The 15,227-nt window shown below is 47.4% G+C and overlaps 1 protein-coding gene across 2 annotated transcripts in view; it reads left to right on the top strand.

The window, feature by feature from the left end:
• LOC124692734 (serine/threonine-protein kinase Nek6-like) overlaps window positions 1-5,328 on the top strand; it is a 10,614-nt gene extending 5,286 nt beyond the window's left edge. Inside the window, exons 2-13 of one of the 2 annotated variants that reach the window (XM_047226163.1) lie at window positions 1,819-2,017; window positions 2,142-2,207; window positions 2,346-2,392; window positions 2,478-2,523; window positions 2,652-2,732; window positions 2,815-2,857; window positions 2,944-2,990; window positions 3,365-3,446; window positions 3,557-3,606; window positions 3,965-4,038; window positions 4,116-4,167; window positions 4,252-5,328. In XM_047226163.1, coding sequence (XP_047082119.1) covers window positions 1,865-2,017; window positions 2,142-2,207; window positions 2,346-2,392; window positions 2,478-2,523; window positions 2,652-2,732; window positions 2,815-2,857; window positions 2,944-2,990; window positions 3,365-3,446; window positions 3,557-3,606; window positions 3,965-4,038; window positions 4,116-4,167; window positions 4,252-5,100 — 1,590 coding nt within the window. In that variant the 5' untranslated portion in view covers window positions 1,819-1,864 and the 3' untranslated portion in view covers window positions 5,101-5,328. Of the gene's footprint in view, window positions 1-1,593; window positions 2,018-2,141; window positions 2,208-2,345; window positions 2,393-2,477; window positions 2,524-2,651; window positions 2,733-2,814; window positions 2,858-2,943; window positions 2,991-3,364; window positions 3,447-3,556; window positions 3,607-3,964; window positions 4,039-4,115; window positions 4,168-4,251 lie in introns of those variants that run through there. The other variant, XM_047226162.1, reaches the window with a different exon arrangement.
• The last annotated feature ends 9,899 nt before the right edge of the window (window positions 5,329-15,227 follow it).

Below are 15,227 nucleotides of genomic sequence, written 5' to 3'. Positions count from 1 at the left end.
CGGCGGCGGCCTTCCGTGCCACCATCAATTGCATCGTGTTCCGCGCACCCGGCCTTTAAAAGGCAACCAGCATCGTCCATGTCATCGCTCACACCACCGCCACCTCCACTCCCACAACCACCACTGCGCGCCGCATCACCATGGGGAAGAAGAAGAACGACTTCAAGGTGCTAGACAACAGCGTGAAGAAGGAGGCGCAACCGAACAGCGTGCCGGTCGTCGTTGACATGGCGCAGTTGATGCACGAAAACTAGATGCCCTGCGGCAACTAGCGGGATGTACACCTGCCGGGTGCCTGTCCCGTCCGTGCCCGCGCCGACCCCGCCTATGATGTCGACTACTATCGAGGGCTTACCTAGCGCTGGATCGAGACGAACCCGAGGAGGAAGGCATGATTCCTCGGCGACCGGGACTACCCGTTCGGTCCACCTTCGTCGCATGTACGCCCTGTTGTGCCACGTCAAAGACGACAACCGTCCCTTCATGCACCTCTCCTGGACGACGCCACACTCGCCTACTACGACAAGGATGCCAAGGACGACTTCGTCGACAACGTCTTGCACGACTGGCAGTCATCCATGGAGGAGGGCCGGGAGTTCCAGCTGCCGGTCACGATGGCCAACGATGAGATCGCGAGGCTCGGCATCCTTGTGTCGGAGGTGCCGCACGCGCCTCCGCCGCTGCCCCGGTACGCCACCGACTTAATGCCGGCAGGCCTCACGGAATATGAGCCCCTCGAACGGTCGCTGCAGAACTCGGCTCCACACCTGCCACCTTTTTAATCCATGGGTTGCACTGGCTGCTCCACCTCCACCACCGGCGTATGCTCCGCCGGCCGACAACTGGTCGTGGGAAATCCCGGAATTCGGCGTGATCGACGATGAGGAGAAGGAGTAGGCTAGGGTAGCAGGCGCTACATGGACCTTTTAATTTTTTCATTTCCTTTATTCCTTATGTAAATCATGTTTTTCTTGACTGGAAAATCTTTTAAAATTTTGTGTCGGGTCAGCTGAGGCAGCGCCTCACAATTCGCGATGCAGACGGTACGCGATCGGTCGGCCGAGTGGAGATGTCTCATGCCACGCCCCACCGTGCTGGACTGCTGGCTGCTACTCCATGAAGACAGAGAGAGAAGAGGATGGCCATTAAAGTTGCAAGGTGTGACAGTCGGTCCGGTCGGTGCCTGGGCTGCCAAGCTCCAAATGGGAACGCCCTCTTTTTCCATAGGCAAATGCAAGCGGCAACGCTAGCAGCCAAGCCCCACCACGCTAGCATACACGATCGAACAGAGCCAAAAGGCAAAGGAGCTGACAACATACTGTAAGATAGAGAGAAAATAGAACGAGAGGTGGGAGAGGAAATTAAGGGGAAAGGGTCACCCCACCACCGACGGCAGCAACGTTCCCTCCACTAACACCTACGGCTGATGCTGCACCTGCACCGCGAGAGAGAGAATGGAATGATGAACCGACGGATTAATTACAACAAGTTTATGTAACACGCCTTAACCACCCGATTAAATAAAGCTATAACAGGCGCCGCGCACTGCACCCTGTAATAATCCCTGTTTCCTCCCCGTCTTCTTCCTCTCCCTCTCTTCTCTACAGGAGGACGGACAGGGCGAGCGCGCCCGCCATTATTGCGGCCCTTCCACACGCGTGCATGCACGCTGCGGCCATCTTCTCCTCACGAGGTGCCTGAGCATCATCATTTATACTCTGCCGTGACCGTGAGCACCAGCCGCCACTAGACAAGAACACAGAGAGACAGAGCCAAAGCGAGCACCAGAGACAGAGAGAGCAGGGCGAGAGTAGAAAGGAGAGAGCAGAGAGGATCGGTCTCTAGCCTCTCGTCGGAGCGAGCCATGGAGCAGTACGAGGTGGTGGAGCAGATCGGCCGGGGCGCCTACGGCACCGCCTACCTCGTCCTCCACAAGCCCGACAAGAAGCGCTACGTCATGAAGAAAATCAGGCTCTCCAAGCAGAACGACAAGTTCCAGCGGACCGCATACCAGGAGGTAAACAATTCTCAGCTCCTCGGCCCCTCCTCAGCCACGAAATTCCGCACCCACTTCAAGAGCAGCAGTCTCCTGAGTTTGCCTCTGAGTTCTGAAGCTCTTTTCGCCTCGCTGTGCTGCGCAGATGTCTCTCATGGCCAGCCTCAGCAACCCCTACATCGTCGAGTACAAGGACGGATGGGTCGACGAGGTACTACCGCTAATACTGTCTGTATTCCACACTCCACAACCCCCAATTCCGGGTAGAATTTGGTTGGGATGTTGGTGCTCTCGACCAAGACTGAATTTTCTTGTGTGTGTGTGTGTGTGTGTGTGGTTGCAATAACAGGGGACCTCTGTCTGCATCGTCACCAGCTACTGCGAAGGAGGCGACATGTAAGCTCTTGCTGCTGAAGTTCCGCTCCTAGTCGCTGACTATGCTTTCCGGTGAGCTAAGTTACCAACTTTGACCTCTTTACAGGGCGCAGAGGATCAAGAAGGCCAGAGGCGTCCTCTTCTCTGAAGAGGTAAGCAAGAACACTGGTGGAACCGCATGAAAGAATGGCACTAGTGTTTAGTGCCTCGTTACACACACCTGCAATATTTGTTCAGGGTTCAGAGAATTCACTTACTGCGTGTTTGGTGTCATGTGCAGAGGGTGTGCCGGTGGTTCACGCAGTTGCTCTTGGCCCTCGACTACCTGCACTGCAACCGGGTGCTCCACCGCGACCTCAAGGTAATACTAATAACACTCTCCAATCTCCATGGATTTATCCGGAGCATCGCCTAACATTTCCCCGTGTCCTGTTGGATTGCAGTGTTCCAACATCCTGTTAACCAAGGATAACAACATACGGCTCAGTAAGATATCTACGTGCTCAATTTCTACACATTCATTTCTCAGACCAAATTATCATGAGGTGTGTACTCATTCTCTCTTGGAACAGCTGATTTCGGGTTAGCGAAATTACTCATGGAGGACCTTGCTTCATCGGTACGGCTCAACCCTCTCCCAATGTATTCATGTAAACGTAATTGGCACAACAAATTCAGTCATTCACAATCATACACCACCTGCATATACTCCTACAAAACTATGAAATGCACAAGCATAACCATGATTCATGTGAAAATTTGATTTCCTTATCATCATTCCACTAATATGTTTTGTATCTTCACTCACATTATTTACGACAGTTGAAAGCAAATAACTGTAAGAACAGAATAAATGTTCCTGAAAATAAGGAACAGCATTTTCAGCATGTTTCAGACAAGTACACAGGCCAAGTAAAATGTATCAACCAATATATCATGGGCAGGCTAGACTCCGATTCTCACTTACCGTATCTTGAAATTTATGTTTTTCAGGTTGTAGGAACCCCAAACTACATGTGCCCAGAAATATTTGCGGACATACCTTACGGTTACAAATCTGATATATGGTCACTTGGTGAGCTCCCTGTACTATTATTTCTGTTCAAATGACCTCTAGTCTTCTGCGATAATGCTTGACAGAATCAAACAGCTGCTCAAAAAGCTTTGCTTGTCTTTTCCTGCCAGGTTGCTGCATGTTTGAGATTTTAGCACACCGCTCTGCGTTCAAAGCGACAGTCAGTGCTTACACAACACAATGCTTTTAATACTCCCTCAATGACTAATATAGCGGCTATTTTTTTTTTGTAAGTCAGACTTTGTAGAGTTTGACTATGTTTATAATAAAAAAATATCAGCATATACAATACCAGATAAATATAATATAAAATATATTTTGTGGTGCATCTAATGACATTGATTTGGTATTATGAATGTTGATATTTTTCTCTATAAACTTGGTCAACATTTACAAAGTTTGACTTACGAAAAACTAATATGCACTATGTTTTGACATTGAGGGAGTACACTACTTCAGTTTTGATTTATATGAGTTGGCAACTGATGAAAATACTACTGTATTTTTTATTTGTGAAGGACATGGCAACATTAGTCAACAAAATAAACAGATCTTCAATATCTCCAATGCCCCCAATATACTCATCGTCACTGTGAGTAACTCATTTTAAATGACCGCTCGGTACTGCAAATTGACTTTGTTTTTACACAGTTAATTAATCTTTCACAGGAAGCAGATAGTGAAGAGTATGCTAAGAAAAAATCCAGAGCATAGACCAACTGTAAGTACCAGAAACTTTGTTCAAAAGTTTTAACCGAAGGCGCCATACATGAATAACATGCAAAGTTAAATGTAAATTTTACAGGCTGGAGAGCTATTGAGGCACCCATATTTGCTTCCCTATGTGGCTGAATCATCCAACTGCTCCCCAATCTACCTTCCAATAAAGCCCACCAAGAGTAACCTGGGAGACAAGCAGTCAAGAAGGCCAAGTGGCGGCAGAAAGAGTGTCGGAAAAGCCAACGGATCCAACGAAGCATTACAAACAGCAGCAGAGCAAACTATGGACAGATCGGCAAACAACTCAGATCTATCAACTGCTGGTACCCAGGATGCCTGCATTTTGCAAATACCAGTGGATCCTGAAACCGGAAACAGAGAACAGCAACGGACGGACGTTTTATCACTTCAACATACAGAGGAGAACTTGACAGCAACAAGTGATCGACAGATTGATGAGACAATACGTCTTAAAACTATCAGAACCCGCAGTTCAGTAGAGGCTGCCCCAGCTAACAGTGCAAGTCAAGAGCTTAACGAGGCACCGATACCAAAAGAGGAACTGACTATTGGAGTAGTGCAAGAGCAAAGAAAGGATGTGAAGACACCACGGTCTTGTCAAGGAACAAAACCAGGCATGTGTGATGTAGATGCTGGTACAGAAGAATCATCACCAGTGAGCACTCTGAAATTACGAAGTGCAGATAGCACACCTGCCGAGTTTGATCATCTGAACGTTGTGCAGCAGAGAGCTGATGCTCTGGAGTCCCTTCTTGAGATTTGTGCAAAGCTCTTGGAGCAGGAACGGCTAGATGAGCTGGCAGGTATTCTTAAGCCGTTTGGAGAAGGAGCTGTGTCGTCTAGAGAGACAGCAATATGGCTGACGAAAAGTCTGATGACTCCAAAGTTTGGAGGGTCCCCAAAACATGTGTAGTGGAAAGAATTTGACGGTCTTGCGTGCAATTGAGTGCTGCTTGGAGAGGATTCATTATTGTTCTGACTGAGGCTTGAGTTTTATTTACCTTGATGTATAAGGCTTGCATTACCGCGCACATTGTGTGCACTAACTATTCAGTTATCTATTGTACAGTAGGAGCTGCTGATTGTCTGATTCTACAGGCTTTCAAGTAAAAAATAATGGAGATCACTCCAATTTCAGTCCTGCTACTCTATATCAGTATGCTGATATCCTGTCTCTTAAGTCTTAAGATTTGGTTATTGCCAAGCAGGTACGTGTGGGATTCAGCTCACAGCAGTATCATTTTTTTCTTTGTTACTGTATATAAAAGGATAGCTTTAGCCTAATCCAAAATTCGAAGCAAAAGAAAATGCTCCCTTGTTTCGTATGTAGATGACCTTTTGTTTACTGACAGTCTCCAATATGCATATTTGAGCATTAGTTTTGGCATATGTTAGTAGAAAATTATAAAAAATCATCATCAAAATAACTTTCTTTACTGTTTTCACTTATCAATCAAATTATTTTTATAATATAAAATTTAGAAAAGTTTCATTGCACGAGAATTTCTATAATATCATCTCTTTAAGAACAAAGGTAACAAAACCTAGTGTCCTTAGATGTCATAATTGTGTTTCTAAGTAATATCACATCACTCAAAATATAAATCCTCTTTTGGGACAAACCTCTGCTCACCGAATGATCCTGTCTTCCAGACTCCTGACTGGCATGCATGTGTTGCCATATTGGCTATCTGCAGCAGCAACATCGTGATGCAGAACAGCACGGCAGTCAGAAAGGAGCACCGTTCCCTTCGCTGTTCTTCGAAGCGAGGAAGCTAATGACTATCTGCTTGCCGTGCGCTGAAGCAAAGCAAAATCTCTAATCCTCTGCAGGAATCTATCCCTCGTCGCCTCGACCACATGACGCGAGTACCATCGATGTCCTGCTGATGTACCGTGCCCAGGAATTGATCCCTGAACCACCCCCTGAAAAGGAAAGGACTGAAAGTAGCTCGCAGACTGATTCCAGAGGGAAACGGTAGATTATTCGCAGCTAACAGCTGAGGATTGACTGTTGAAGTCACATCTGTGTGGCTCCCTCGCCGGCCCGGGAGTCGCCGCGTCGGTGATGGTTCTTTTGGTCAGACAGTTGGCTATCGACGACAAACCCATTTGGGCATTTGTGCGTACCCGTCAGATCACGATTTTTTTTTCAAGAAACCGCAACAAATGTACACGTGTTTGTATTAAGCTGACAAGAACGCCAAAAAATGTCTACAACACCACACACGCCTTTCGGCTTACAACACACTCCTACCACAACAGTGACAAGCTCGCTTAGCCCAACCTCGAGCCAAAAATGGTGAAGAGGCCGGGCACCGAGCCTCCAAACCGCGTCACAGCCAACGCCGAACAGCACCAAAGCACGACACAACACCGAAGCTGTCCAGACCAACGTACCACTACTCATGCGCCTAGAAGAATCGGCGAGAAGCGAGCCAATGGCAGGGTCCGCCCGGACTCGGGAAGGAGACGACCGGAGGAAGTTAACGATGACGTACATTGCACTCCGAAGACTCACACCTTGAGAAGTAGACTGCACACGACACCACACGGACTACCCACGAGGTCACCATCTCCAAATGCCACAGCGGGGACACCCTCACAGCCTAGGCGGCGCCTTCAAGAAGGGGGGGGGGAGGTCAGGCCCATAACCAAGCCTCCTAGAAGGAAGTGGCACCCACAGGCATCACCATGGCCAGCAACGGAAGCATCGAGCAAGGTTTTCACCCAGGCAGAGACCTTCCCCCGAAACGAAGACAAGCTGTGAGGATGCAGCTATCACCGCAAGAAGCAACACTGTCACCAGTGGAAATTTTGTCAAAAGAGACCACCTGCCCCAATTCATTGACAAAAAGGACCACCTCTGAGGCAAATTGACAAAAAGGACCACCTGCTGGGTGGCGGCGGCGCCCCGGCCGACACGTGGCGCTTGCCGCCGGAGGGAGGGCGGCAGGGACCCGCCGCCGCACCAGGTGGCGGCACGTTACCGGGCTCCGTCGCCGTCCGTCGCGCCGTCGGCCTGGCTCGTCGCCCGGTGGGCCATGCCGCCGGACCCCGCGGCGGCAGGACGACGTGGAGATGCCTCCACGGGCGGTGGCGGCAGGCCCCGCCACCACGCGCGCCGACGCGACCGCGCCCAGAATCCGGCGTCCACCACGCGCGCCGACGCGGCCGACCAGCTCCGACGTGACCTGGTGACACTGACTAAAGCTGACTGCACTGATTTCAAGTCATGCTTTAAGTGTCGGAGTTTCCCGCTCGATACAGGAAATTAACCACCGAAAGTGCCCTATATGCGTAGGAATTCTGTGCAGATACAGCAATTAGAGCATAACCGTGCGCTAATTTTTTGGTACTGCTCACACTAATTGAAGGCTATATAAGTCGGCTCCCCCGCATAGAAGTCGAAGCAGCAGGATCGAGTTTGCCTTCTCCGCGTCTCTGTTTCGTGCGCAAAATATTGGAGTGAGTATGAGTGTGCCTTGTTCGGACCAGGATTTTAGGCCGATGCAGGGGAAGAATGCAAGCTTGCCACCGGGGTGAGAGCAGAGAGGTGTTGGTGCGGCCGCCTTGCGAAGGTGAAGGAGGTGGTTGATTTTTCTGATAAGTTCGGCATGAAATATTTCATGTGCGCGAGCTATGATCGTGATCCACCCAGGCAAACAAGTTCATCGTCCTCGAGGCCTGCGGTATGTTCTAACAGCATGATTAAAAAAAATTAATTGTATGTCATTAATTTTTGTTTATTAACCGTATTATTTGTGTTGTAGTCTCCCCCGCCCCTTTGCATGTGGTTTCACTGGATAGACCAGGAGCAGCCGGAGTGGGCACGCCGCGAGGTGGAGGAGAAACAGCGGCGTGCATGGGCAAGGTTCCATGAGGAGGAGCGTTTCGAAAAGGCTATTGCAAATGATAAAGCAGAAAGAGAGAGACAGATACAAAAATTAAGGGCAGAGCAAGCTCGAAATCGCGAGGTAAATCAGAAGCGGATGGATGATGAGGCTGCACGTAGGTATGCAGAGGAAGAGGTGCGCAGGGAGGCCCGTGAAGCGGAAAGAAAGAGATTAAGAGAAAGGGCTGCTGAGGCGCAGGCAGCAGAAGAACGCGGCGACAAGACTGGAAAATGGCCACGCTGGACGCAGGGCAAATAGAGTGATCTGTTGTATTTAAATTCTGTTTTACTTTCGCGTTGTATCTTAAATTTCGTTGTAGTGATTAGCCGTATTTTAATTTAAGTTATATTTCCAACTTTATTTCGACGAGATGTATTAATAATAAATGTTGATTTCCCGGAAAAAGTCCGCGTGTAAATTTTCCCGCCTAAAGTTCCCGCCTTATTTTTTCCCGCCAAAATTTCGCGCCATGAATTCCCGCCAAGATTTCCCGCCTTTTCTCTGAGCCGCGTGCTATAAAACCCCTCCCCGGGCATTCATTTGTTGTACACAATCTTAGTCGCCAGAAGATGGCTCCTCCTGGAGATCGTAGTTTTACTCGCACGTATGGCTGCTCCTCTTATCTCCTCTCGCTACATCGAGTTATGAGTGCCAATAACATAGAAAATGTGGAAGATCCGGTCACGAATGTGAATCTTCTCGTTGAGGTAGGCAAGCTTTTTTCTAAGCACGCAGGTATGCCTGGCCGAACTCCGGTGGAATTACGACAAGAGCTTCTTAGGTTGCAAGCAAGGTTTGAGAAGAAGAAACCGAAGGATGAGAAGGAACAAGAAGAATTTCTAAGGTATCCATATACATGGGCTTCCTCGACGGAGGATGACGAAGAAGTCTTCACGCCGAGGAGTCCGGCTAAGAGCAATGAATATTTCAAGGGAAAAAGCGCTGCATCCGCTTGCGTTGACTCGGACGATGATTTTATGCCACCGAGTAAGAAGGGAAAGGCTAGTTCATCATCGAAGAGCAAGAAGAAGGGAAAAAAGTGAAGCTTATAATGTTACTCGTAGCGTTTATTTTAAGTTGTGGTGTTGGCATTGCCGATGTATCTTTATTTTGGTAGTAACTTAATTTTATGTTGAATTTTTTGCATGTTGATGTATCTTATTTTGAAGTACCTGTTGAATTATTATGCGAAATCATTGAATTTTTTGCATGTTCATGTATCTTATTTTCAAAAACTGGTTGAATAATTATTCGAAATTATAGAAATATGTCTCAAACATAGGTCATACGTAGATAGAAATAATAGTAATTATTGGAGTTAATTTAGAAATCAAACTTATTGGAACTAATTTTAATATGTCTCCGAGATACATAGAAAAATGTCTCATACATAGATAAATATATGATACATAGAAGTAAGGCCGATTTGTATCATTCCTGACGACGACGACGACGCTGCTGCCGTGGCCTTGGACCGGAAGGCGACAACCGGGGACGAGGGGGATGAGGTGGACGCAAACCTCGGCCATACTGATTTTCCTCATCCTCTGTACGTGTCTCATCTGCTGGCGATGGAGTCTGAAATATGTATGGAGATTCCAGATTTGGGGGAATCAAACTGGCATCTGTGCCGAAAATAGCACCTCCAAAGAATTCTTCAACTATCCCGGTAACATCATTGCGAGGTTGTTGGGAAGTGCTGCCGTAGTATTGTGGTTGCTGCGTCATATCGGGCCATGTCGGGATTAAAGATTCCTGCGTATTGAATGGCTCCGTCAGAAACATGCACGCAATAATCATGTATGTAATTAACATGAATTAACCTGTGTTGGGTATTGCGATTGCATGTGGTCACGACCACGCAGTGGAGGCATATTGTGGCCTAAACCAGCTCCCATGTTGGACCACGTAGGGTCAACAGATTCCTGCGAACGTAAACGATATGTTATTAGTAGGCATGTAAATAATCACGTGTTGGTAGGTAATTATTAAATATGAGTATACCTGAGTGTTGAATCTTTGCGAGTATTCGCCTTACGTAGTAGGAGAATCGTTGTCCGGATGTATATGACGGAAAATGATCGTCCTCCTAATACAATTGGAAAAAAATGTGTCATTGTTGTAAGTTCGGGAGGAATGTATGTACGCAAGTTGATTACTCGTGTGGCACCATGGCGTTGAGATATGTGTGCGGACTGTGATCGTTCAAGTAGAGATGAGTCGCGTCGTGGATTAGATGTATGCGAGGTAGAGGGAACTGGTATGGTCGGTGTGGCGGATGGCTGGCTCACACGTACCATACTCGGTCTGTTCGATGGTGCCTCCGGCATATTGAATGCTCGACTGACAACATCATCATGGCGGCTGCAACCAAGACGCCTAAGCCCTTGAATGGCAGTATTAAAAATACGTTTTACCATGGATTTTCCCTCCGTACTATCCATGTTGCGCAAGTTCAAAGTGTACTGGGCGTCCTGTGCGATCTGCCTGAACTCGTCAACCTGAATGGAATTAAAAAATTAATATTGCCTATAAACACACATTTTCTTAATTACAATTATATAACAAGTACCGAAGTGTCACGGTGGTAAGCTGAGGCCCATGTGAGGTGTGTCGGACTCGATGGTGGGGGACCGGTGAGGAGAGTCCGTGTGCTAGCGCGATACCATTCATTATACGTTGGCAGTATCTCACCGTTGTACCGTCTGCATCAGTGATAAATTACATTAGAAGGTACATGATGATAAGATGAATTAAAATATGTAATTACCTATTTTCGCGTACTCCATCGGACTCTGCTTCATCAATCCATTTCGTAATCCATGTTTGATTATGCTGACTCCAGTCGAAACAACTCAAGCCTTTATTGTCTTGTCTACAATCAAATAAATTTTATTACATAATGAAATAGATTAATTGAAGTGCAATTCATTGTTTCTATTACAGTGACCGAACTTACAAATGAACATCAGCAACAAGGCGTCTTGGTGATGGTGGTGGAATATCCTGATGCTTACCAAACTGCCGCATGACACGCTCTGGGTTGTATGGCTCAACCATCCAAATAAAGAGTAGGTTGCATCGTGTGAACCACAACCGTATGTCTCGCAGCATATCTGGTGGTGGTTTAACAAGACCCCAGACAATGTACACGTCATGTTCCGTATATGGGTCCCATTTGACCATGGTCTCTTGTAGCTCCTCAAACTGTTGGTGGTATTCGGGGTAGCAAGAAACCTGTTCTTAATGGTTCGTACCCTGAAGACCGGAGGTGGGTTTGAGTGCGCATTCGGGTTCAACCAGAGGTGGCAACGGTGTCCGGCATCGCAGGATCTTCGCAATAGGTCTGGCAAATCCGACATCATAACCTGCATCCATCGATGGTATAATCATACATTAATACATTAATCAGACATTCATAAAAGTTTAATTAAAATATGTATGCATTCAGCGATACGATAATCATATAATAATACATTAATACATGTCTCTTTATTACAGCACACCAAACATACAAATATTTGAAAACAAAAAATTACATCATGTGCGGTAAGGGCATTCATTTCGCGCATGACCGGGGCATCGGCAAAGGCGACAACGGCGAGGTTCTCCTGCCTGGCTATGATCCATGTCATTCCTATGACGACGAGATTGGCGTCGTCCCCTCGCGGTTCTCTTCAATGTCGGGTCCGGAACCCATTTGGTAGTTCTTTCCGGAAACTCGTACCTATAGTGTCCGTTGAGTCCCCGTGTCCAGAACTCACCGTTCCAAGTTCCGAGTAGGTTCTGGATGTTGAAGTAGGGAGATATGTAGTTCTCCACGCTGATGTTCCGTAGCTGCAGCCGCCCTAAGGACATGACTACATGGGTATCCTAAAAGCTTGGGCTTGTTGCAACCGCATTCACACGTGTTGGGGCCGAGTTGAACAGCTTGCTTTCTCGATCCTCTATGGTGGCCTTTCACCCACTTGGCTCGTACGTGGATTTCCCACTTATTATGAAGTGCATCAATTTGACGAAACCCATGACTTTTGGATTTTTCAGCTTTCTCATCCAAATGTCGTTGCATCTTTTCGGACCATTGCTTGTTCATCACATACCGTGTGTTTGCGACCTGCACTCGTCCGCAAAGTATGACAGAGTCCGGTTCCAAGTTTCGGTAATCAAGGCTGTGATAGGGAGGGCTCGCACACCTTTCAGCACGCCATTGTAAACCTCTCGACATGTTGCTGGTCATTATGCCGTACCGAGCCCCCGAGTCGTGAGCTTGCGCCCACTTACTTAAATCAGGGCAGTTCGATTAATCCATGTACTCAAATTTATTTCAGTCCTCCGGCCCCTCCGGTCTTCTCTCGGCGGCAAGGCAGCACTCTCGATTTCTTTGTTGATTCCAGCCCAAATAGCATTCATCTTCGCCTCGCTCTTCGCATGCACATCCTCTTAAATAGCTTGAACCAGTCCTTGTTCTTGAACTTTGAGTAAAAATTGGCAGCCAGGTGCCTCATGCACCACCTTGTCTCCGAGTCGGGCCACCCCCGAGAGGGTCCGATGAATTCTTGATAATTTCGAGAGCGCTCAAAAGGCCCGTGTTGCGATCCGATATGATGCAAACATCGGGCCGATCTATCACGACTCCCATCTTCAAGCAGCTGAGGAACCATAACCAGCTATCTTTGTTTTCACTCTCGACAAGTGCATAGGCAATAGGCAAGAGCTGATTATTTGCGTCAGCTGCGATCGCCACCAAGAGTGTGCCCTTGTACTTTCCTCGTGAGAAAGGTACCATCTATTGACAGCACAGGGCGGCAGTGATGGAATGCACGTATAGTCTGGGGGAATGCCCAGAATAAACGATCAAGGATTTCTTGGTTTTCCTCCAGAGGGTGTTGACGAACTCTCCTGACCACTTGAGTCCCCTGGTTAGTTGCTGCTATCTTCCGCGGTTTTTTGCAGCTTCTTTGTACCAAGGGTTATATCTTCTTCCACCGCCACTTGCATGATATGTGATACATATTTTGCAGTGACGTTGCGGTGCTTGTCGAGAGACCCCAATTGCTCGCAGCTATGGGGTTCTATTTTTGAGATATGCCATGGCCGACATACCCCGGGGCTCACCCGAGCGATAACTCTCCCCTGCAACCCTCCTCATTCAATTTGACGCATATGACTTTCAGCTGCCTTCGATCAGACTGCTTCACTCTGTGTTGCCGAGATATGGCCAACGCATACCTCTTGATTGCTTGGTCAGCCGAGTCCTTGTCTGGGAAAGTTTGCCCAACCTGCAGACTGTCTTCCCCTAGGCCTGGAACAGAGTGGAATTCATTGCTGATGGTCATTGTTTTTAAGAACTCAGGGTCCATTGGTGCCGCAACCGCCCTCCGGGAAGGACCGGCACCTTCTTCGTCCGAGGAGGATTCAGACGAAGAAGAACGAGCGTCATCGTCCAATGCCTCCGGCAGTCCCTCCACACGCTCGCTAATATCAACGAACGCGGACCAGTATCCTGGCTCGGCGACAGAACCGGGCGACCATATGCTCCGATGGGCCGGTGCTATGGCCTGCGGTCGGTGCCGCTTGCTCTGATTGGCCTATCATGCTCGCTGCAGTCGGGGCCAAATGCTCCGACCGAACGGTGCTCGGTCCCGTGATGATGGCCATCTCCTCTTCACCAGCGCCGGTATCGCTTCCGGCACCATCATCACCCGATATAAACTGAACATACACCATGGGCTCTCCGTACATAGCAGCACCAGGTGTGCTTGCAAACCTCATGTACGTACCCCAATTTCTATCACTCTTTACCTCCCGCAAACCCCAACGGGCAGGTGTCCCATCATTTCCTCCTACAACGATGAGAGCCTCAACGGTCATCTTCTTCCCACGCATCTCACGTCCAAACTGTGCTCGGATGCATCTTCTAACATCCAAAAATTCTCTATTGACCATGTCTGTCACTACAACTTTCATCGAGTCGCAGCGCGACACATCGACACCGAGAAAATTCGTCGCGTACGACGTCTCCATAAAACACTAACAAAGTTTCCATCGTACCTACCGCACAATATTTTTATAATTATATTAGATTACAACACAATAATATTTAACATGTCATTAACATTTTTAAATAATCATAACACAACACAATTAATTACTCCACTTAGTCCTAAGATGCACCATTACTTAGTCTAATTATAAGAGATTATTATTTACTACTCCCTCCGGTACAGATTAACCGGCGCGCCTGGCAAAATATGATGTTTCTAAACACAGACTATTTTAGGCGTGTTTGCATTAACTACCGTCACGATTAATTAGGGAGTACCCCTCTTCCAACGATTCTCTAGTATTCATATCCCTTCCCCCGGTGTGAAAAGAGTAGGATCCGCATGCGGTTCTGATGGAGAATTGATGCTGAGCCAATGCATGCAGATTAAGCGCGCAGTTAGTGGGCAGTTTTCTTTGGATGATATGCATGAAATTTTCTACAGCTCACAAAGGGTGGGTCAAAGCACGACTACTAGGCTTCCCTAATTAAACGCCTACAGTTAACGAAAAATATTCAGCTCGGGCTAAGTCCTAATATGCACCATTACTTAGTCTAATTATAAAAGATCATTATTTACTACTAATGTTCACCGTGTCAATGCATGCAACCGCAACACATAAAATAATAGTCTATGTCCTAACATTTTTTTAACCCTGTCTATGCATGCAACCGCAGCACATGCACTAATAACACAAACTAATTATATTACATACCTAATTACGTTCTAAGTACATAAATAAAATATAATAGATCTGCTTGTTAAACTCTTACCTTGATATATCTTTTCTGCAGCTAAATCAGCTCCTGCACCGTACACATAATACTTGAGAGAGAGCTGAGAGTGAGAGTGTGAGCGAGCTGAGAATGAGAGTGTGAGTGTGAGTGTGACCAAGCTGAGAGTGACAGCGTGAGAGTGTGAGTGTGAGTGTGAGCGAGCTGAGTGTGAGTGTGAGTGTGAGTGTCAGAGTGAGTACGCGCGTAGACTGTGAGAGCTCAGAGTGAGGGTGTGAGCGATTTAAATAGAAGAGGCTGAATGCATGTACAGCGTGTACAGAACTCGCACTCAACGCAGTATCCGAATTAATATGTAGCAAACTT

This window comes from Lolium rigidum, chromosome 2 (genome assembly GCF_022539505.1).
Source record: "Lolium rigidum isolate FL_2022 chromosome 2, APGP_CSIRO_Lrig_0.1, whole genome shotgun sequence".
NCBI lineage: Eukaryota > Viridiplantae > Streptophyta > Magnoliopsida > Poales > Poaceae > Lolium > Lolium rigidum.
Note: the sequence above shows the minus strand (reverse complement) of the source record. Positions and strands in the feature narration are given on the sequence as shown.